The following is a 24,101-nucleotide window of genomic DNA, read 5'->3' as shown; positions in this document are numbered from 1 at the left end:
TATCCCGCATATACTACGTTATTTGATCATCTTGTATGAAAGAGTACAAAATAGCAATTCCCCATGGAGAACTACTTTTTGCAGGTGCTGCGGAGTGCTGTGTGAGCAATCCTGAACCAAAACAAAACGATCATATAACCAAGTGTGACATAGTAGCAGAAGGCAGTTAATACTACTACTTTTCAATTGAAACGTTGGTTTAAAATTCACTAACAAACAGTATGGAATAATTGTCATAAATACCTCTTCGTGAAGCAGAATGGAAACGAGGACTTTGGTTTAAACGACAACCCCTCAGTTTGGGAGATTTTTGATGTCATTTTGACGTCTGTATTTCACCATAATTTTCCGATGTTGCGATAGAATATTTGGAGGGGCCATCACCGTCCTAAAGTGAAAATGGAGAGCATAGGTGATTTTGAGTACAACAAGCGAGACCTCATCGGCCATGGCGCTTTTGCAGTGGTTTTTAAAGGGCGTCACAAAGTGGTAAGTAAAATACGTCAGAAAATCGATTCTGCACAGTCACTCACTATTCTGCAGCAATGTCAGCCCAGACACGTCCACCCATGAATGCGCTACGAAACATCACGTACAAAAGAATTTTCAATAAACAACATGAAATAAACCTGGCTATTGAAATATATTTGTGTTTCTATGTTATGGCTTGGCAGCTAATTTTATGAACTATGTTTTAATAGTTTGGCAGCTAATAAATATAGGCTCATTAAAACTGTATATCACTTCCATGTACCCAACTTAATAAATTCCAGACACATGACCCAGTTGCCATTAAGAGCATCACCAAGAAGAACCTAGCAAAATCACAGAATCTCCTCAGCAAAGAGATCAAGATATTAAAGGTTAGTTTTTATAACCAGTATTTGTTAACAAAAGGCCTTTAATAGAAATATACTCACAAGAACATTTGTCATATGCATGTATGTATGTATTATTAGACAGCAAGAGGCCATTTTCATACGTATTTAATATGTGAAATTGTAAAGTTTTTATTGAAAGCAAATACTATTTCTTACTTTTGTATTTTGTAGGAGCTGTCAGATCTGCACCATGAAAATGTAGTGGCCTTATTGGACTGCAAGGTAAAGTTAAAAAATAAATTTTTTTGAAAAATAAAGATATCCATTTGTTTGCACTCCTGTTAATTAATGTTTCTGAAATATACTAGCTGTGCCAGTGCATTAAGTTAACACAGTGTTAATATCAATATCATCAATAGAGTGTTAACACGTGAATTTCATGCTACCTGCAAGCCTGTTATCACCATGGACAATCGCCAGCTTTAATATCCTTCATGCCAACCTATCATGCTTTGTTAAGTAGAACAAAGTTCATAAAGGGGGGGGGGGGTTGTAAATTATGAAACTCGACAAAGCTTATCAGTCACAACTAAGTTTACACTGAAAAATACAGTTGTTATGTCCTTTGCTTGAATAGTCTCAAAATTATGTTGCACATGACAACTCTTAAATACTCTTGAGAACCATACAGATGCATTGATCAACACTTATTATTAGCATTATTACACTAAGGGACCATTCACATGGAAAGTATTTTCTAAAAATCTATTTTCTATTTGCGTTATCTTGTGATCACGGTCTGTGCCCTGAATATCCCACAGCGAAATTACTGGCAGCGCAGGGAATAACTGGCTCACGCTGCCAGTAATTACGCCGCGGGATATTCAGGGCACAGACCGTGATCACAAGATACCGCGAATAGAAAATAGATTTTTAGAAAATAGACTTTCCATGTGAATGGTCCCAAAGCTTCACCCATTACTTTTGATAGGACTCTTAATAAAGGATAAGAACTAAAGGTGTGATTTTTTCTGTGATTAGCACCTTTGCTAAAATGGGTCATGTATAATTATTGGTCAAGATAGTAATAACTTTTTTCTTCATCCTGTTTTTGTGATATCTTGTGTCCTTCTGGACCAGTTTTAACCCAAAGGGCTTGGCTTGGTTAAAGTATCTGGAAGTTTGCCACACACTTTGCAAATAAAATGTCATGGTTGTTGACTACCTGTATTAATAAGGTCTAAAATTGTGATTTTGTGATGCTTGATCTATTTTTAGCTCAATCACAGTGAGGTGGACTATTTGAGTTGTTGATTGTCCTAAGTACAGTGTCAGATATGAGATAGGAGGATTACAATATATCTGCCTTTTCTAAATATCTCTTATCTTCCACTGAAGTTTTCCTTCTTTCAGTACAAAAGTATATAAGCAGTATCAAAAGCAACATAAATAAAAAGTTCTACTGGCATATTCATACGAAATATTTTGTCACTAGGATTAAAGCTGTGTTTATTCAATTTAGTACTAGTAGCTTTTATTTCCATGCTTAAAAGAAAGTTTCATTAAAACTTCATTTGTTAAACCTTAGTAATTTTAGAATAACATTGAATGATTATCACATTTATGATGGATGTTGAGCCATAAATTGGCTTCCCACTTTGTAGAAACAGGATATTTTTACGGTGATTTACACTCAAATCCCATAATTGATGACAATCTATTGTGACGTCAGTGAGTGTGATCAACCCACCTTGAGCCAAAGCTGATGAAATACCAGTAAATCTAAGAAGGTTATTGTTATCCTTTGTTAAGAAAATTAAAGCCATTGCAGTGGGATTGCGTAGTTCAGAGAAGTGCGTCATGTCTATTTGGGTGCCCTATTTGTTGGCCAGCTTTTTTTGTTTACATCACGTGATATTTTGCTGAACTTTGCAGCTGATTGGTTGACACCAGATGTGGAATGCATGCAAGTGCAGTGACCTCGTTGGACTATTGTATGCTATTAAGTGTGAGAAAAGGTTAAAAAACTAGTTTGTTGAACCTCAATCGGAATCTAAAAATCTTTTGATGATAAACAGTCCTTGTGTATTTTATGGGAAAATATATATAACCTAAGTGATATTGGATTGAACTGAATTGTGCCAGATCTCTCACCTGACCTATGTGAAAGTTGGATGATTTCCAGGTTGGATCTGCATGGCTAGATAACGTTCTGCAGTATAGAGTGTGCATGCTGGTGGCATGCTTTTTGCCTGTCATGTGGGTTAATTCAATAAGGATCTCTCCATTCAAACTGATTGATTAAATGTTTGCTTTCGAGTAAATCTACAGTGCTATAGATGGTGTGTTATATGGAGGTCATGCAATAGACATTATCACCTAACAGAATGGGACAAAGAAAGTAACCAGTGTCTGATGAATAATGAAGTACGAATGTCTTTATATGTCTGTGTGTTAATAGTTGAAATTAAAATCTTAGCTGATTTTAAATGTGATTTTGAATTTCAAATATATACAAGATTATCAACTGCCTTGTTGTAAGTTTTCAAAAATCAGTTGAATAAATGAAATTAAATCGTACAAATTCATTTGTTTTACAAAGTTTAAAGGTTAAGTCTCACCATATAAAAGCTGCTAATACTATATCTATTAAAAGGATAATGTTTTCTCAGATAGTTAAACTTGGTCATCGTTTCTTTCTTTCTTTTTTTTGTGCATTGTGAAATGCTCTTATATTTTCTAACCAGTGTTTTAATGGGACAGAGATATTGAGATGCAAACTACCTCATTTCCACTTATTATCTTTCAGGAAACCACACATCATGTTTATCTTGTCATGGAGGTAAGTTCTTCTTAGTAGCATTATAGATGTTTTCCAGCAATGTTAAATTGTGGTTGTATCACACTGAATGATGGAAAATTCTATTACTGGAAATTCATGACCTCTAAGAATATATCACTTTCTGGTTTGCCCCATGTTATACCATATAGTATGGTGTGGTACAACATTGTACTTCATGGCATGTGAAAAAGATCAATTTCTGTCTGCCTAATTAATATTAAGTAATTACTAGAACTATAAAACCCAGATATTGGAACAAAGGATCCACATTGAAGCACACATTTTCTCTAGATAAATTGCTTTAGTTCAGATACTTCATTATTGCCCTAAGATGTGAAGATATATTTAGATGTAGGTATATGTGTTTTTCTTTTCAAGTTAACAAGGTTTTTATGGTCCCTGTTCTAAAAATAACAATCCCAGACATAGTCTTACACCATTTGATTAAGTGAAACTGAAGTCATGTTTACACATGTGTTTTACATTGCATTTCTATCACTTTCAGTACTGCAATGGAGGAGATCTGGCAGATTACCTTCAAGGTAGGCATACTGTACAACAAAGGAAGAAATGATGGGCCTTCAGATACTGATAACTTAATTATAGCACAACGTGACAAGCAATGTGTCATATTGCACATGATCTTTTTGTTTCTCTATCTGTTAAAAAGTTCTGTTCAGTCATTTATCACAAGTGGGCTTTCTTCTCACTTCTCTATAAATCATAATCTTGTAATAACGTCCCCTTACTCCAAAAAAAAAAAAGAAAAGAAAAGAAAAAAATGAACAAGTAGTTATTCTGTTTTGTTCTGGAAGCAGATAAAATCAGTTGTAGATACCATGTATGATTGGAGTGTTTTTTTATGTACAGACACAGATGTGTCTGTACATATTGCCATCACCTGCGTCTGTCGTCGCCGATGCCGGCGCCGTGCACTTTCAGTGTAAACATGATAAGTGGAAGACAGTTTTACTGTTTGGCTTTATTTATTTATTTTTTTTCAGCCAAAGGCACTCTTAGTGAGGACACCATATCAGGATTCTTGCGTCAGATTGCAGGTGCTATGAGAGCTCTCAATGGCAAGGGTATTGTCCATAGAGATTTAAAGCCCCAAAATATCCTACTGACACACTCAGGACAGTCTCCAAACCCACAGCCATCTGATCTTCAACTTAAGATAGGTATGTATTTATAGTAATTTGTAGTAGCAGGTCTTATAGAAAGGACAAAATGGTCATTATGCATATTTCATTTCAGTATCATTTGTTAGTTAAGCCCTTGAAAATCATCAAGGACGTAGAAAAAAAAATTTTTTTGCTTAAATCTTATGTTTGGCCCCTTAGAGTTTGAATACTTTGGGCTAAGTATCTGTATGAGATGAAAATGGACAATTTACATTTATTTGAAGAAAGTTAGCACAAATACTCCAGCCCTGTAAACTCATTAAATAATAATACTAAAAAAATTAAAAATTGTTTTCTGTTACCACTGAGATAGGGTATTTAAGTTACTAGCAGTGTTTTATTTCTCATTTTCTTATTGATTATAAGCCTTTGTGCAAGCAGAGAAATAAAGGATGTTATTAAATAATTTTAATCTCATCACCAGATTATAATATTAGTCTGCTTAGTCTGCTGGAAGAAAATGTCTTAAACAAGTAATTTTAACACGCAACACATTGAAAAACAAGTTTTGCTTCTAGAACTAACCTCAAACAACCCCAATTTGTCATAGCCTTTACAAAGATTTCAAAAATGATAAAATGATAATTTATGAGCAAGAGGGTACAAAGAGGACACATTTGAATGGTATTTCAAATAGTACACAATGATGGAAGCTCCTGGGATATGTCTCGCACTAAACCACAAACCTTAATGTGGCATGATTCAGTATGTTTTTAGATTGATGGGTAATGAACCTAACTTGATGTTCCTGCTCAATATGTTGAGTTGCTTAGCTTATACAATATCTGAGCTAATATGTAGGTCAGTAGTTTTCCAGGTACCAGTAATCTTCATAGGCACTCAATACAGATATATGTCATTATGTTAAGAGGCCCGTCAGATCTTCCCTCTACCAAGGCCACATATATTTCTTTTTTTCATTATTCACAAATATTGCTCTGGCTTATTCTGTGTTTATTTCTGTACTGCCCAGTGAGAAATCCCAACCAACCACCCCACATACAAAAAACAAAAAGAAAGAAAGAAAAGAAAATGTAATCATCCAGCTGGCCTCTGGTAAAGGACATATATCAGACATAACAAAATTTTTAGGTGTACCTGGTCAGGAAGACCTTGTGTTTATAGGTTTGCACTCTTACATTGTGTTGAACTGAGCTTTTGATATACCATGTTTTTTTAGTGTCTTTATCAATTCTTTCGTATAAAATCTTGTTACTCAAAGGAAAACCGGGATTAAAAAACTGGATTTCAAGTTGATGTTGAATCATCCTGCAGTATCTATATGGTACATTCACTTGTGTAGCAGTAATACTCTTATTACCAAGTGGGTTCTATAAGAACACATACCACAGTAGCCAGGCTACAGATAGTGTATTGATTGTCTCAGAAAAGAGAGTTCAGAGCTTATAACAGACTTTGAGCCTGTAAATCAATGAATGGACACTTTGTTCTGCTGTTTGTTTTATGGTAGTATTACTGCTGAAGTAACACATTGATTCATCATCCTTGAATTCATTCTGCATGAGGTGGTATTTAAGGTAAAGTCTAAAAATATATTCAGAAATTTAAGGCATGCTTACTGATAAAAATAATTTTTATATTGTTTTACTGACAACAACGCAGAATACCTTTTAATGCTATAAAATATGTTTTTGTTATGTAATTTATAAATTTGATGCAAGTGTTGGTGTAGTGACTCATCTTCTGCATCACAATTCTGACCTCATAAAGGAAATCAATAAAGTTAGGAATTGTTCAATCACATTAATTTTTCTCATGATTTACAAATACTTCAGAATTTGAAGTGATGTGTGATTATTTTTTTATCAGACAAAATTTGAGCGTGATACAAAATCACATCTGCAAATAATTTTTGCTGCAATGAACAGCTATTTTGATGAAATATACTGATTGATGATAGCCTTTTAAGATGGACATAATATAGTCTTACAATTTCCTTTCTTTCAGCTGATTTTGGTTTTGCTCGCTTTCTCAATGATGGTGTAATGGCTGCTACTCTTTGTGGATCACCAATGTACATGGTAAGCCTAGTGGAACTGAAGTTTTATATTTAAGATTTAACCTCCTGCAAGTGAAAGTAGTGTTATTACAACTAGTATACCTACTGTATTCAGTATCATGTACCATGATTATTGACAAACTGTCAACTTGAGCTCAAGAATGTGTTTTATTGCAGGCTCCAGAAGTGATCATGTCTGTACAGTATGATGCTAAGGCAGACCTATGGAGTATTGGGACCATTGTATTCCAGTGCCTGACTGGCAAGGCACCCTTCCAGGCACAGACACCACAACAACTGAAAGCTTTCTATGAAAAGAATGCAAACTTGGCCCCAAAGTAAGTTGATGTTAATAAAGAAAAAAGGAAAATTAAAATTGCTTTTGAATTTAGATGTATCATTTAATAGGAAAGATAACAAAGTTGGACACAAATATGGCTGGTAAAGTGCAGACATGATTAAACAATTTTTTTTTGTTATTATAACTTTTTCATGTACCCCTTTGATACATTTACTTGTGCAGATGATATACTATGATAAATATACCAAAAGGGGTAAAGCATGTCAGAAATTTGTGCACATTTGAAGGTCAGCCAATGCAGATTGTTAGGTAGCCATAAAAATGGGTGGTGTTGGCAAAAGTAACCTGCCACAGTTATTAAGGTACTTCTGTGGTTATTGATGCATGAAAGGGCTGCTAAGCTTTGGCAGCATGGAAATCTGCATAGTAATGGCTGACTGACATGCAGCCTCGTTATTCAGGCATAGGATATAAAGATGTATTTAAGTTCTTTGCCATGATATTTACTGATTTTACATTTCATATTTTTATCTTTATACTGTTGGTGTGGCATCAGTGATTGAAGGTACTGTAATTGAATTGAGCACAAATTATATATAACCCTTAGTGGCTGTACATTTCTTATCTAGTTTTTGACATGTATATATTATTTCATCTGCACATATTGCAGTATTCCATCAGGGACATCAAAAGAGCTGAGAGATCTGCTGATGAAATTGTTGAAAAGAAATGCCAAGGACAGAATAGATTTTGGTAGGTTGTTTACATGGTATTTAGGTTAGGTTATTGCTGTTTTGATGTACAGACACAGATGTGTCTGTACATATAGCCATCATCTGCGTCTGTCGGCGCCGTCGTCGCCGCCGTCGCCGTGCACTTTTACCAATAACACGATAAGTGGAAAACCATTTTACCTTTTGACTTGAAACTTGCAGAACTGATGAATATTCATAATACGCAGGTCAAGTTCGAAAATCAGCATGATCGGGTCACTTTTAGGGAATTTATGCTGTTTTTTCACTTTTTTCAGCATATATGCAGCACCGATAACACGATAAGTGGAAAACCATTTTACCTTTTGACTTGAAACTTACAGAACTGATGAATATTCATAACACGCAGGTCAAGTTCGAAAATCAGCATGATTGGGCCATTTTTAGGGAATTTATGCTGTTTTTTCACTATTTTCAATATAAATGCAACACTGATAACACAATATAAGAAAAACGGACTGGCCTATTGTAATTATACTCACAGGAGTGGTCAATCTTACTAAAATGCAGGTGGAGTTCGAAAATCAGCATAATCGGGCCATTATTTTAGAAGTTATACTGTTTTTTCACATTTCCTCAGATTCAATTATTAGGCATGTTAACAGTCTCATTATTTAACTAATAAGATGCCTAAAAGTGTTTGTTTGATATTTCCTGCATCTTTACAACATTGTTAGTTGATTATGTAAAAAACATGGTAAACTTGTTATCATGTATTGTGTAATAAAGTGTCAAAAATGGAAATAAACTCATATCATTGCAGTTTGTCAGATTCAATCATCCACTATGTTCAGAATCTCAGAATGGAGGAAATTGGACATTTAACACTGTTCTATTGATACTTTTCCCATCTCATCAATTTTCTTAGTTGGTCATATAAAAATGGCAGTAAAATGTTTATTTTGTTTTATGTTTAAAAAGTGTTAAAAATGGAAATAAACCCATTTCAGAACAGTGCTGTCTTGTTTACATTTTGGCATTTTCAAGGTGTGACTTTGAAGTTCCATGGGCCTGAAGACCTTTGCTAGTCACATTTTCTGAATATCTGTGATACAAATATTTTATAATTAAAAATTGATGGTCATTAAGCTGTTAAACATTATGTAATATTGCATCAAAATTAGAAGAAACCCCTATTTTGGGCACTGCTTCCATGATGACCATTTAAGGAAAATCATGTCACTTACTGTTCTCAAACTTACAGGAAAGAAACATGGGACTGAAATACAGCTTCAGTAGGCAATGCAGTCTGTTTGGTTTTTTTTTTTTTTTTTTTTTTGCAGTTAAAAAGTTTTTTGTGAAAACTTAATTTTTCACATATTGGCATATTCAAGCTGGACTTTAAAGTTCCATGATCCTGAAGACTTTTGCTTGTCACATTTTCTGAATGTCCATGTTACTAATATTTTATTAATAACATTTGATTGTCATTATGCTGTTAAACATTATGTAATGTTGCATCAAAATTTGAAGAAACCCCTATTTTGGGCACTGCTCCTATGATGACCATTTAAGGGAAATCATGTAACTTACTGTTCTCAAGCTTACAGGAAAGAAACATGGGTCTAACATACAGCTTCAATAGGCAACGCAGTCTGTTTGGTAAATTTTTCTGGCAATTTAACAGTTTTTTGTGAAAATTTAATTTTTCACTTATTTGCATCTTTATTTTCTGTTTTTTGTCTGTACATTTGACAGCTTTGCTGCCTTGTTATTACTTTAATATTAAGTTTGATTCGATGTGCGTTGAATCAAACACAATTGGCTACATGACACCATGCTGTTTCAGAAAAAAAAAGTTTTTCAGAAGCATATAAAGCAGTTTTCATTTGCTTGTAACGTACATTTGAATGGAAATTGTATCTCTTTTTTACAGATGAATTCTTTAGTCATCCATTTGTATGCCCTGCTAAAGCATGTAAGTATCCATGTAGACTATTATCAACATAGGAGGTCATTATGGTTGCTGAAGCTTGCTGATTTCAAAATCGGATAATAAGTTACAACTTCCTGCTTGCATCAAATGTATCTAAATTTGGTTAAATTACTGAATGTTCTGGGTAGCATTATATTTATCTCAGCTTCTTAATGTCTTGCTGTATTTCCACATTATCAAACATTTTGGAATAGAGATGTTGTGAGAATATTGCAAAGGATTTAGCTAATATTTAGAGACAACTTCCACTTTAAATAAACATTCTGAATTGAGGTGGCGAGAAAAATTATTATGGTATACTATAGCATTCAATGATATAGTACAAAATAATAATTGTCTCTAACACATTCATAATATGTCACACAGATTAAGATCACATTTGCTTCAGAGGACTAAGGTCATTACTCTTAATAAGTATAAAGTATAAATAAATCCAAACAGCATAAATTAATAAATTTGCCAAATAGCTTTGTCTTTAATACTTGAAAAAGGAAGATTTAAAAATTATGAGTGTTACCTAGTTTTGTGTCAGGAATTATATAAATGTTGAATGTATGAAAGTGGTAAACCTTGATAATGTAAAATTTTAGAAAAAGTGAAACATTTCAAGCTTTTAAGTGATTGCCATTATTTCTCTGCAGCATCACCAGTCCCAGTCCCACAGCAGAGAGCTAGGCATCCTTCCGACTCACCAACCCTGAAGACTGTGTCATCTTCCCCTCTCTCAGGGAATGTGCCTTACTCTCCAGTAGTAAGTACACACATGCACGTACACACGCACATTAAGAAATGCTTGGCGATTTAAGTATTTATGAATATGAGTAGTTTGAGTGAATTACTTTGATGTTATTGTCTCTCTTGTTACATCAAGTAAAAATGTCTTTAAAATAAATATGACAGCTTGTAATGGGATTACAATTTATTTAATGTCTATTGTAGAACACAGATGTGCAGAGGGTCCAGAAACAGGAAGATGTGAGCGATTCACCACAAGAAGGAGCAGACTTTGTTAAGGTGGATTCAAAGTCAGGGAGCCCAGCTGAAGTAAGTGGAATGTTCGTATATCATGAAGAATATGAAGTATTAATAGCCAACCATATTAATCTATAAAGAGTATATTCAAAGAAAGAGCATATGGCCATAATGGGATTAATGTACTATAAAGATTAAAGATGTGTTTAAACAGAAGGATTATGATAATGACAAATGTGACTGTTTATTTCACAACATGTTTTTGTATTTTGTTAATAGTATTACTCTACTTCAAAGTATTTGAATATGTTATTAATTACAGTGTTTGGCACTGTTGTATTTGTTGTTGTTTTCTCCTTCTTCTTATACGTGGATCCCATGGTATATTTGCAGGACTTTGTCCTTGTCCCTAACAACTTAGGTGGGGAATCAGAAGGCAGTGCTAGTTCTGGTAGAAGTAAAGAATCCCCAAAACATGGAAGAAAAGATAGGTGAGAACGTCTAAGGCATAGAGATTGTTTATGAATATTTCATATAACCAAATATTTTTCAGTATTTGTTAAACTTTAGCTTGATATATAAAATGTAATTAACAATTTTGGCACTTTTAAGTTGACCTTGTATTTCTTCAAAAGCAATGATTTGTATGCACACACATGTGATATCAGACTATTATTTGAAAGGAACACAATAAAATCAGACTTGTTATATGTCTGTTACTAGCAGCCAACCATCAGCTCAGAGGGTGGTCAGGGTGGATACAACAACGGAGGCTGCATCCTTCAGGAAAGGCAATGCTGGATCCCCAAGTCCACAAGACCAGACCAGCCCCACTCGGCCCACTTCCCTTCCTGTCATCAAGCAGACCTCTCCTCCCAGTCAGCCCATACCAGTGCCAACCCAAGTTGAAGCATATCAGAGAATTCAGAAGAATTCTCCTTCAAGCCCCAAGGAACCCAGAACCAAGGAGGCTGGCACCCATGTAATGTCACCACAGGTAAGTGGCAAATCAGTTGTGGATGAGAGTTTACGGTGCAAATGTTAGTACACTGTATATTCTTGGACCAGAATAGAACTTAAACAATGATTGTTGGGTTTTCATATTAGAAATTTCAAATTTTTTAATTAAAGTGTACTGTGATCACAGTTTTTTTGCAGTTTGTACAAAATGCTGATTCAGTATATTTCAATTTTTTAAACCTAATGTTTATAAAATGTATCTGATGCCACAGTATGAACTCTATTTTATTTGGATCTGCAGAGAGAACTAGCATCGCAGGCAGTTCCGATTCCAAGAATTGCTTCAGATAGAATGGTGTCTGTTGGCTCCTTTCCTGATATTAGATCAGTATCACCGCCATCAGGTTAGTTGGATTTTAAGACTTTTTAAGGGTTTTTTTTAAAGCTTTAGCATACTTTTTTTTTTTTTTTTGTTTGACCTTGTTACATCAAAAATGTAATCACACCAAGATGCTTGTAGTTTAACATTATAATATGTTTTTTAGCTGGTCATCTTAATAAGAGTGGCTCTACTTTTCTCGTTCTACATTAAGATAAATTGTACTTTGTTATATATTTTTTAGTCCAGTTCCACATTGGAACTCCACCATCAAAGAACATAAGAAGAAACAGCATTGAAGTTTCTCCCGGAAGACCCAACACTGCCACACCTCCAAATGGTTCACCTTTGAGAAAATCAGGCAAGCTCTCATACTAGTGTGAATTGAGTTTATGTTTTATGTTAGAAAAAACTTTCATTGGTGATAAGTATATGCAAAACACAATGATTTTATTCACAGTTTGGTAGTTGATTGGAAATATGTTGACCAACTGTATTGCAGTTATTATGCTGTTCTGCTGTGCATTTTTGTTTTGGTTTTGTTTAGATGCATACAAAGTGAATTTTTGCATTAGAGATATTTTGGTTCTAATATTTTCTTGGTTTCTTTCTCAGTTTGTGTAGTATTTTACTTTGTATGGTGAGGTGGCTGTATTGTGTTGGTTTGCAGGTGCTCAAAGTAACAGTTCACCATTCAGTGGGCCAGCTTCTCTCCCTAAGCCATCTGTAATGAGTGTAGCTCAGAGATTCACTGTCACTAATTATCCTGCAGGGGGGCGTGATGTGGTGGCACTAGCCAGAACTAGAACAGTACCAGAGGGAGTACAGGCCATGACCACTGTGGCAGGGGCAGCTTATGATCCATATGGTGAGCTTTTTTCTTTTGGTAACAACATGTTCTTGTTATAACCAACATTCTCAGTACAATAAATAATTGTTTATATGTGAAGATGGTGGTAAATTGAATACAATTGAAAACCTGCTCACAATAGCTAGAAGTCGAGCTTGATTTGTCCTTGATTTATATCAGTACATCTTTTTCACTGAAAAGTAGCAGCAGATTGGCAGCAAGTTTCAGCCTGACTCCTTCTAAGTATTTAACAGTAAGAAATGCATGGCATCTTCTGTAGCTAAGTAATCAGTAGGTTATTTGTTTACAGCTACTTGGCCAAGACGTTTGGACACTACTGGGTTGGCGCCTTCCCAGACAGAACCATCTAATTTGCAGAGAACCACAAGTGGAGGCCATCTAGCACCTACCAGAATTGGGGAGCAGTTGATGAAAGCAGCCTTTGGACAGACCACTAGAGGTAAGAGTTTTTATTACATGTGAAGGTGATAAATATAGCATGAAATGTTTTCATATTATATCTTTATATTATGTTACTTAGGCATTTTTCATGTCCTATTTTCTGTCAAAATTAAGACATAAATATGTTTCAGGTTAAGTTTCCAAAATATTTTTAAAAAGATCTTTAATGTTTTTTTACAACTTGTTACAGGTTTGTCAAGTCAGATCCCGTCTGCAAATTCAGTTGTGCCATATAGGGAGAGAAACCAGTCAGAGTCAGGCCAGCGAGAACGGAGGGATAGTTTCCAGAAAAGAGACTCCTTTACAAGGGAGAGACAGGATTCTACAGGAAGAGAGAGGTCTGGGTCATCACCACCAAACTCCCTGCCCTATGCTCAGTCCCCACCTAATATGGAGGGACCCATCCTGTTTGAGGCACCAGAGTTGGCAGAAGAAACTCTTATGGATGTGAGTTTTTTTTTTTTTGTTTTTTTTTTTTTTTCAATTTTAGTGTAAGGTATAAATCTTTTCACCATTAATGTACTATATAAACGAACTATATAATGAATGATGAGACACTGAAAATTGTAATTCCAGAAGATATGAGGTTTTAAATTGTGCACACGTTAGAATTGTGGGGTTATTAATTCAAGCAACTCTTGTATACTATTTTCAGAGTGAGCATAATGAAACTGTTGCTAAGCTGACATTTGTATTGGCTCTGGTGGAGACCATTATTGAGCTGGCTCAGAAGAGAAGCACACCACTGACTCAGTCTATTAGCCCACAGGGAAGGAGAGAGGGAGGCTCTGAGCAGGTCAAGTTTCTCAGTGAAAGTCAAAGGTACGCATCAATATATATTTTACTTAAATAAAAGTGTTGACTTTTATAGAAAATTCCGTATAGAATAGACTGTTGTCTGTGTTTTGATTTTTAAATCATTTCTGTTTTCTTTTACTAGTTCATAAAACATTTCTTAACTTTTGACAATTTCATCTACATCTGTTGGTCTTAACAAGTGTCATAGTTTTTAGTATGAATGTTAGGCATCTAAAACAGCCAGATGTCATTTTCCCCGTTCACTGACCAAGTCTTACAGTTTTAAATGCATTATTAGAATGTTAAGAACTTGAACTATCAGTGAATGAAAGATGCTAGAAATATATGATATAGATGTGAGAAGCATTTGCTTAATGTATGTGTTCACATTGGCTTACTTGATTAAGGTTACTTACATTGTACAAATTCATTGTTCAAATGTCGGTACTTATTAGGCGCATGGAACAACTTGTGCTACACGTGAAGGCATTGCAACTCCTGTCTGCTTCTCTTCAACTTGCTAAAGAGGAAATCAAGGCTGGGAAGCTCATGCCCTCAAACACAGTGAAAAACAGTAAGTTTTTCTTTTCAAAATGCACATGAAGAACAATAACTTGGTGAAGTATTGGGTAACGTGTATTGAATTAGATTATATTGACACAAGTTTTTGTTAGAAAAACTGTATGTTTAAAAATTCTCATTTAAGTTCATATTTGGTTTAATTAAAATTTGACTTAAAAAGCTTACTGTGAAAAAACTAATGAAAGGTTTTTGTGGTTTTTAGTCCTTAAGGAAATGAACAACCATTACCATAGGTGCATGGGAATTTCCAAGCAGTTAAAAAGCTGTAATATCAATGATAATGAGTTAAAATCCTTCTCTACTACTGCAGACAAGCTCATCTACAATTATGCAATAGAAATGGTAAGCAATTGTTTCTTTTAGTAGTGGGAAAAATCGATTTGATATTTAAATTTAAAATTAATTACTCTAGGATGTATTTTACTTTATCAAAATTAATGCCTATTACATCAGTTTTGCTGTTGATGAAAGAGACCTGAAACTGTTTTTCTTCACTTGGGGAAATAATGTTGGAAATAATATTCATTTCAGTGTCAGACTGCAGCTCTGGATGAACTGTTTGGAAACCCACAAGAGGTAAAAAATAACTACTTAACAGCGTTGGTTTTGTTCAAGAAAATGCCATTTTTTTTAATATATGTTAAATCAGAATAAAACATATCTGTATGACAACAGAAATACTTGAGAGCATCACTCAGGTGTCGCTAAAACTGTAGATATAGCTTGGTCTGACTACAATTTTGTAGTACAACTTCATACTTGATTTGCTTTAAAATGTAGCAATTTGTTTTTATTGCAGTGTTTCAGGATGTACAAGAATGCTCAGATCTTGCTACATGCCTTGGCACATCAGGCACAACACAACAAAGACAAAGACATGCTGAATAAATGTAAGTTAGAATCATAGACGGCAAAAAAAAAAATGCACATCAATTTTTTCAGTGTAATGTTTATATGGAATTCATAGATAGAAATTTTATTTAAGTCATAGGAAAATATTCTCAGACCTAAAAACGTGCTTATTTATCTTTTAAACAACAAGAAATGACATACATACATACAGTTTGTCTGTTTTGCAGATAAAGAGGCTGTAGAGAAGAGACTTTTTAGTTTGCAAAGTCAAGGATTAAACTACTTCCAGTATGAGAACTAATAGTTGCCAAAAATTCACATCATGGGTATGGAAAGATGGTTACAAAATGGAAATCATTTTGAGAAACCATTGGGTTAGTTGAAACAACACCACGCCATGCACTGGACATGCCCATGCGAAGAAGTGATGTTTTTCGAAGTTGGGCATAATGTGCTATCAGATATTGTTGGTGGGTTTCAGTGTATTTTAACTGGTAACTAGTAACTAGTTTGAGATATCTTGTTACAGTAGCTGCTGATAGATATATTGTAGTACACAAGTAATATGTACCTTGTTGCATTTACAAGTGAGATATATCTTAATAACATTAGTAGTTTATTTTTCTTGTTACTTGAATGATGCCGAGTTAAATAATCTTGTATAAGACAATGATTCAGTACATCACATTGTCACACAAACAACTAATGTACATGGTGCAAGACCTAGATATCATGGTGTTGTAGTAACTAGTGATCAATATCATTAGAAAATATCTTGATAAAAGTGTTATCAGGTTACTATTTAAGATTACAGTATTGTATATGAAGTGCTGGATATTGAAGTGACTGTGGGAAGAACTTGGCATTGACTTAGTTCTGCAGTGTATAATAAGAGTTTTAACTACAGACTACCTGCATTTCTTACTGGAGAGAACAATGTGGTCCTCTTACTGGTGAAATGGAAGAGATGGTCTTGCTATTTAAGTACTGTGAAGCTTTACCAGCCCTTGGCAGGCTCCATGAGAAAGATTGATTTAAGGCAATTAATGTGGTGATGAGACATTGTGCAGGTGTCTTGCAAATGATATTCTTTTTCACATCAGGCAGATGCTACTTTGTAAAGGTATCATATATGGCAATGATAATTTTAAGATCTCCATATTTTGGTGCAAGGTTCATTAATTTATCTTTTATAAGTAATCATTTAAGATTCAGTCTCATTGAAATCAATTATTTATTGGAATATACATTTTGCCATTGCTTTTGAGTGTTGAGAGATTGTAACCTTTGTAGATGAAACAAAGTTTGATAAATTATTTGAGGTGGAGAGTTCAACCTGATTTGGTTTTATTTAGGTTTCTTATTCAATCCAAGATTGTACCACCTCTACTGTAGTTGCTGTTTGAATGTAAGTTAATTGGGTGAGTGTGTTTGTTTTGCATAATGTTGTAATGTGTATCGTTGCATTTAGTGTGTGTGTTCATTTTTGATTGGTGTAAGTGGATTTTGTATTGGTGCTGACTGGTTCGTCTTTAAACTTTTCACCAGCGTAACCATTTGTTTTGAAATCTCAGGCACAATGCATGGCTTGCACTTGATTTTATATTTAAGAATTATATGATTACATTAAGACATTGTAATAATATACATGATAGTCATTGCTTCACATTACGCTTGTAATGAATTTTTTTGCCTTCCTTGTATATATGGATAATATAATATAATACTCATTTATCCTAAAATGTAAATATAATTGTATAATTTGTATCACTATCAAAAGAAATAGCAAAAATTAAGCTGCGTGTACATCTTGTAAAAATATTTATTACAAATAAAAAGAGAAGCCCAATGTTTGTGTGTTAAATGGATTTATCTATTTATCTATGAAATTCTGCAAGAAAAAACGATGAGTAAATAATCTTTTTTATACAGGGCGATTTTAACATCAAAGAAAAATTTTCTTTCGATAAATACTGTTTAACTTACGTATGCCTTAAACTCGATGAGTGGTGCAAAGGGCATCACTTAAAATTGCAAATGGAGACTTGAGATGAAGATGACCACGTGAAAAAGGAAAATATCTGAATACCACGCCCACTTGAATAAGATTAGATAACATCGAGCACCAGCGAAAAGCTGTCGACAGAGCGACCAAAATGCATTCCATGGAGTATCATGCAACTCTTCGCCCCTATTGATCTTGTTCAAATGAAGGTTATAGAAAAGCAGGAACTCCATCTCAAAGCCAATATCTACGAACTACTTCCATTTCTTAAAAAATGGAATTCCAGCCTGCAATCCAAAGTTTGATGTCTTTATGATTCGTCCGTTTTAAATTAAGGTATTATCGGTTCCACAGTCAAATCGATCATACATTGGCTCAGGCAATGGCAATATCTTCACGCTTATGAGATCTAAGGAACTCGTAACAGAAATCCAGCGTGAGTTCAAGGTTTTCTTCCCTCTCATTCTCGTTGTTCCCAGGAAAGGCATACGTTTCTGGGAGCATGATGCATTTCTGTAGAGTCGTGAGCATGGCGCAATCAAGCAAGATGTTACTCATGTCTTCGTCACTCATTGGAGTAAAGTTTTGAATGGCCAACACTTTCATTTGTCCGTGAAGTCGCGCTTTTTTCACAATCCTCTGAAGTGCGCCGACACTCAACGAGCAGTAGGACACTGCAAAACATGTCAACAGTTTCATCTTCTGCACCAGCATTGTTGACACGTGCTCCACAAAAGTCAAGTTGTTGTTACTGAGATTCAGTTCTCGTAAATACACAACTGGTTTCCAATGCAATAGAAAGTGAACATCGTCTTCGATCAATCTACAGTCTCTGAGATTCAAATATTCAAACTTTTGTGACAGTCCTTGTAAGAGCGGTTTGACACTCAGTTTGAGATTACAGTACGCAAAGTTGAGGCGTTTCAAAGTTCTCATTTTCTGTAGAGTTTTGTTGATCTTCTCTGCCGCCTGTGGTACAACTGAGGTGTCGACAGTACTAGGTATGCTGAGTGCTGTGACGTGTTTCAACTGCTCTAAACCCGCCAGAAACTCTCTCAGTTTCCTACCATCCTTGGCGATGCATGGACTGGAGATTTCCAAATGAGTGAGTAGCTATCAATTAAACACAAAAATTTTTTGAGATGAAATATGATTTCAGTGAGCGCTTCAGATCAGCGGACTAACAGATCCGCGGATCAAATATGGCCTACGCACTTGAATGTTTGTTACGGGGAATCTATTCAGTGTCTAATCGGTTATAAGCGACAAGCTTTTTAGAGGGTCGCCATATTTGATCCGCGGATCTGTTAATCTGCTGTTCTGAGTGTGCTAATTGTCGCAGAAGTAGAGGTGGTAAAAAAGTAAATCGTTTGGTCCAGAAACGTACATGTAATGTAAGTTTAAAACGTTTTGTTTCTTTAGAAACGATTTACTTTTTTACACCAGAACACGTGCTATTGGTCGATGAAAAAAGCATAAGATAAAATGATTTGCATGTCTCCTGATAAATACTTATAAAAAAACTTCTCTTCTAGAAAAAAAAAGTTCTCTCGCGTCATAATGAACCTAAGACAACACACCTTAGTAACACATCTTAAACTTGTGTATTCCAAGCAACTACAAATATTGAAAAACAAACATTTGCAAGATCTTCCAACCCTAATCCTTTTTCATAAACATAAGAGACACGGCAACAAAACTGTCAAATGTATAAACATTGAGCAGGATTTGATGTATTTAATAGTTTTCCACGTGTCGCTATGGCACCGAAAGTGCACGGTGACGACGGCGACGATGATGACGGCGACGACAGACGCAGGTGACAGCTATATGCACATGCACATCTGTGTCTGTACATTAAAAATAATTAGGATTAAATAACCTTGCGAATATTTTTTTACTAATTACTTATTGTAGTTGCTTGGAATCCATCATACAGTTTAGCTGAATCCATAAAATAAAAAAGATTTACTTACGGACAATTCCAACACATTGGCAAGTCTTTTGGTTGATGTCCCAACTTCAGGTATTTCCTTTATCCACAGTTTGTTACATACAAACCTAAAAGGTGTATGCCACTGGAGACACAAACCGAAAGCAACATCATCAAGGGTCATCTTTAAATCCAACAGAATGGTGAGGGGGGCTGAAAAATTGCGATTGCAGTGCGTTTAGGACAAACAATGTGGTCTCCATCAAAGGTCACCTTCTTAATGACATCATTTTTGCGCAAAAATTCTATGCAAAAATTCACACAGTACGGACATGTACACAGAATTAGCCAGAGAAATATATGTAAATGTTTAGTAAAAAATTATACGGTAAAGGAATATACAATGCACATTGGACCTTTACATACCAGAAAATTCATTTCCAGAAAATGCCAGCAATTTTCTTATCAATCACAAAGTAGACCTACATTGTAGCCAAAACCATTGAGAAGATCACGAGCTATAAACCCATTTCTGAGTTCGAAGTTTTCAATCTTTACCGTCACTGGTGAAATTTCCATTACGAGAGCGAGTCAATGTGAGAGACCTAGTACTCGAAAAAAAAAAAAAAAACGGTTTTATTGTTCGTAATTTGTTAACGGTTTTGGATATGGTGTACCTTGGTGATGAAATGAAAGATGTTGAAATTTCCAGGAAAAATTCATTGTGCGCCTTACAACTTCTAAGACCGACGTGCAAGAACACACTGTTATCGGAAAAGCAAATAACAACATGTCCGTAATACCATTACCGCTCCGGTACCAATCTCCTAAAGGGCACTTCTGACACTCACATTCTGTGTAGTACATACCCATTTTAGTGCCATGTTTAAACTCGCTATCAAACTGGTGATATATTACGGATATTCGGTTCAGATACCTCTGAATTTTGTCCTTCGCGATTTCTGAAACAAAAGGCAGCAATATCATTTGTTACAGGCCAACAAATAAACGTCATTCTAGGAAGCACTGGCGAATCCAAATGATTCCAGTTTAAAACTAGAAAACACAAACATAAGGCTTTGGAAAGAAAAAAATGAAATCTTACATTTATGAAACATGTAGCTGAGCTGAGTTAAAGTGTAGAAATAAAATTGCAATCTCAACCTTAGCAATACCGTAAAATGTTCAGAAACATCTTATCATTGCTAACATCCACCAAACATTATTACCATTGTTACCTTTTGTTTTCACATCATCACACTCCTTCGTCCTTGAGACAGGTAATGACATTAGAACTCACCATAGGTAGGATACATATAGTCGTATAGCATGTTAACAGTTCTATCTTCAGGCTCCATCCACAATACTGGAAGTCTTGACAACTCTCTGCAAAGTTTACGATCTGAAAAGACAAAGTAAAAAAACTCATTTCTTAGTCATAAATGAATGGCAACAGCAACGGAAAGCCACATAATGAATTAGTCATTTGAAATATAATAATGCTACAATACATAACTTCACATATGCCTAAAGTTACACGTACGCGTAAATATTCCTGGACATTGTAAGGTGATAGGATTTGTTACATTGCTAAAACAAACATATACATAAATAAACAGTGAATTTAAGTAAGACGAAATATCAGCAAAATACAAAACAGATTAATGAAAATATTAATGTTTCGATTTCTCATTTCATCGCATACCCTTTTCAAAACCAGTGAAATCAATCACTTGCATCATTGCTTGGGGCTGTCTATTCAACAGGCCAAGCATGATGCAGTCCAGTAGGTTAGTGCCTTCGTTGCCGTCAATTGGTGTGGTCAAATAATCGTGCTCAATTTGATCTTCTAACGGCACGACGTCATACAGTTTAAGTACTGACTGAGGCCAAGTGGCGATGAGATATTCAATCGCATGAAGTTCACGTTGATAGATGGCCTCTGAGAGGAGTCGAGGGTAAAGATCCAAGGGTAAATACGGGTCCTGCATCTGCCGCAAAATGTCGAGGTTACAAACAATGTCATAGATGCAGACATCGGAGAGAGACCTGAAATTGTGTTAGCAATCAATTATCAAACGTGTATAAGACAAAGACTTCTTGAAATAATATTCGCGAAGGAGGAAACAAGGTTGAAAGGGGTCAAATTCTTACTGAATATTTTTTTTACATTTGAATCTTGTGTTTCCTCTTTTCTTTGACGTGACATCTTATGTCGTTTTATGTTAAAAGGGGTAGTAAATTCGTCTTTTGAAAGCGACAACTATATTTCTTATATATTGGTTATATTTAATCGTATTCGTTTTGTCACCTCAGTGGCCTGTTTTCCATGTAACAAGTCTTTTGGTCTACATTATACGCTCAAGAGTTGTATCCATTTTAAAAGGCTTTAATGGCATTCACATACAATCTATATATCACTTTATCTTTATTTATATATCTATATATCTTTATTTGTTATACTACATAATGTACATTTACATTCAAGAGGCTTGAAAAATACTTATTTAGGCACATTGTTTTTAAGTAAGCAAAATCATACCGTGGTGATTTGATGTATCTTCCTTCTCCATCCTTCAGACAGTGCATAACACCGAGATTATCTCTGTACAGTCGATATTTTAAGTGATTGCTGGTCATCCAAAGCGGGTGGCGAAATAAATGAGGGTCATAGTTGAAGTTCCAGACCTCATAGTCTATTACATCCATGGCACTTGTCACCGACATTCTGACCTCGTTATGCAAGAAAATGTCAATTTTGCGCACTTATTGTGTTAAGAACGCTCTGAAAAGAGCGTTACAATGTTTCAGAAAACCCGTCTCATCAATCTCATTGCCTGGTTTTTGCTAACTACTTATGTTGTCCGAATCTACAATTCATTCTGAAAAAGAGCAAGACTCATGAGTAATGGATTAGTTGATCTATTCTACAGATTACTCATGATTACTGAGGCGGGATTCATCCACCATGCAAAATGAAAAGAAAAGATTTATCTGTCTGAAATGAACATAAAATGTTTGGATAGTGCGCAACCTGTCGATCAGAAAATGATTGACGTCATCTAGAAACAAAAATATGTGATGGAGCCGTTTGACCTTTACTTCACGTTATTTGTATAAACCCAGGAAACGTAGCAATAACACAGACGCGTTATAATCCTCATTTTCAGATTCATTGACATTATATCTAGTAACCATTATCACCAAGTCCGATTTCCGCTTACATGAGACAATAATCGGCTGAATTATGTTGAATTTCAGTACGTCGACTGAACCTTTCGAATTTCTTCTGACGAAAAAAGTGAATGTCGTATTTTAACTATTCATTATCGTATTAGTTCATCAACACATTCAATCTTACGTATTCTCTTCGTCGGTCGGTGTTTGTCCAGATACTCAGTCAGGTATCATTACCTATAAAGGTAAGTAGTATCGAGGTTGTAGTCATTTCGGGTTACTGACTGAGATGATGATAACTTTCACATTTGAAGATCGCAATTCGCTATTTACTTAAAACCATAGAACTTCAAATGTGCATCTGTGTAGGTTTAAATTCAAAAACACAGATTCTTAAACAAGATTTAGTATGGAAAACCACACCTACCTCCGACTTGTGATATCCAAAGAGCCTGTTCAGCTTTTTTAGTTATAAAAGTCAGATTCACCCTATCAGAACATGAGATGTCTGTTTTACCTTCTAGACAGCCACTAGCTGGTACATTTGACGTCTGATCTTGACGCAAGGAGAACTAGAAATGCAACACACTGTGTTTGTAAACTGTTTGGGCTCAGCCAAAAATAACACTGCGTGATTGACCTGGTGGCTGCCAGATACAAAACAGGTCTGAATATATAAACTGCAGTTCCCAGAATCTAGACCATAAAATACATTTTGCATAAGTGATAGAGAATGGCATTTGTCTACATCAACACTGTTGCGTTTATATTATTTTTTCATACTAGCCACCTTTCAGTCCATGTGTATTTGACCGTTCTGGTTTCATATGTATATGAGTATTATCAGCAGAAAAGACCTGTACAGAACGTTGAGATTGGAACCATCTGTTCTTACACGCAGCTCTGCTACGTCAGATTCTGTAGTGCTGAACTCTCATCCTGCTTTACAGCAACTGTCCTGGCTGCTGCACAATTTGTATACATTGTATAATCCTTATACAAACAAAGAGCCGTTTTTATGATAGCTTCGGAACATCTGAAATAACAAAATTTAACGTAATGCCAATCCAATGCAAGAAAATAAGGAGTTATTGAAGAAAAAGTGATAAACCACAAACAAATATGAATTAAACTGAAGTTTTATTATTTGTTTATACTGTTAATATTATTTATTATCACAAATTTTAGTATACGTGTAATACAAAGCGCACTACAACTACACGTCTTGAAAGACGGAAGATTCTTATTTTCTTT

General features: G+C 35.0%; 2 protein-coding genes across 10 annotated transcripts; one reads left to right on the top strand and one right to left on the bottom strand.

The window, feature by feature from the left end:
- The first annotated feature begins 103 nt into the window (after positions 1–103).
- On the top strand, positions 104–17,581 carry LOC106153722 (serine/threonine-protein kinase unc-51). 4 transcript variants are annotated; one of them, XM_013527775.2, is made up of 25 exons: positions 104–489; positions 774–863; positions 1,053–1,103; positions 3,631–3,663; positions 4,169–4,205; positions 4,668–4,844; positions 6,816–6,889; positions 7,045–7,205; positions 7,839–7,921; positions 9,818–9,859; positions 10,519–10,628; positions 10,817–10,921; positions 11,243–11,340; positions 11,576–11,846; positions 12,111–12,213; positions 12,433–12,549; positions 12,859–13,056; positions 13,349–13,498; positions 13,691–13,947; positions 14,156–14,322; positions 14,754–14,872; positions 15,083–15,222; positions 15,412–15,456; positions 15,680–15,770; positions 15,960–17,581. In XM_013527775.2, the coding sequence occupies exons 1-25, from the start codon at positions 400–402 to the stop codon at positions 16,031–16,033; spliced, it is 2,883 nt and encodes a 960-aa protein (XP_013383229.2). In that variant the 5' UTR covers positions 104–399; the 3' UTR covers positions 16,034–17,581. The 4 variants fall into 4 exon arrangements, with proteins under 4 accessions (XP_013383229.2, XP_013383230.2, XP_013383228.2 ...); XM_013527776.2 differs by having other exon boundaries at positions 11,573–11,846; positions 12,961–13,056; XM_013527774.2 differs by having other exon boundaries at positions 11,573–11,846.
- LOC106153723 (leucine-rich repeat-containing protein 14) lies at positions 17,537–23,662 on the bottom strand. Of its 6 annotated transcripts, none has more exons than XM_087006843.1 (8): positions 23,638–23,662; positions 23,275–23,419; positions 22,213–22,552; positions 21,376–21,719; positions 20,971–21,072; positions 20,474–20,632; positions 19,714–19,883; positions 17,537–18,850 (listed from the first exon to the last, which is right to left on the bottom strand). In XM_087006843.1, exons 3-8 carry the CDS (start codon positions 22,395–22,397, stop codon positions 18,113–18,115), a joined length of 1,698 nt encoding a protein of 565 aa, XP_086862969.1. In that variant the 5' UTR covers positions 22,398–22,552; positions 23,275–23,419; positions 23,638–23,662; the 3' UTR covers positions 17,537–18,112. The 6 variants fall into 6 exon arrangements, with proteins under 6 accessions (XP_086862969.1, XP_086862978.1, XP_086862980.1 ...); XM_087006852.1 differs by lacking the exon at positions 23,638–23,662 and adding an exon at positions 23,032–23,084 and having other exon boundaries at positions 23,275–23,519; XM_087006854.1 differs by lacking the exon at positions 23,638–23,662 and adding an exon at positions 23,032–23,084 and having other exon boundaries at positions 23,365–23,481.
- Positions 23,663–24,101: the final 439 nt, after the last annotated feature.

Source organism: Lingula anatina, chromosome 1 (genome assembly GCF_051362555.1).
Source record: "Lingula anatina isolate TDL-2025a chromosome 1, LinAna3.0, whole genome shotgun sequence".
Classification (NCBI taxonomy): domain Eukaryota; kingdom Metazoa; phylum Brachiopoda; class Lingulata; order Lingulida; family Lingulidae; genus Lingula; species Lingula anatina.
The sequence above is the reverse complement of the archived record's forward strand: the minus strand, read 5'-3'. Positions and strand labels throughout refer to the sequence as shown.

Bases quoted from the DNA above. Each gene is read 5' to 3' on its own strand.
- LOC106153722 (XM_013527774.2), top strand. From the start codon at position 400: ATGGAGAGCATAGGTGATTTTGAGTACAACAAGCGAGACCTCATCGGC. The intron at 4,206-4,667 runs GTAGGCATACTG...ATTTTTTTTCAG, and splicing joins TCTGGCAGATTACCTTCAAG to CCAAAGGCACTCTTAGTGAG. The intron at 7,922-9,817 runs GTAGGTTGTTTA...TCTTTTTTACAG, and splicing joins CAAGGACAGAATAGATTTTG to ATGAATTCTTTAGTCATCCA.
- LOC106153723 (XM_087006843.1), bottom strand. From the start codon at position 22,397: ATGTCGGTGACAAGTGCCATGGATGTAATAGACTATGAGGTCTGGAAC. The intron at 21,720-22,212 runs GTATGATTTTGC...ACACAATTTCAG, and splicing joins AGATACATCAAATCACCACG to GTCTCTCTCCGATGTCTGCA. The intron at 20,633-20,970 runs GTGAGTTCTAAT...CTTTTGTTTCAG, and splicing joins CTATATGTATCCTACCTATG to AAATCGCGAAGGACAAAATT.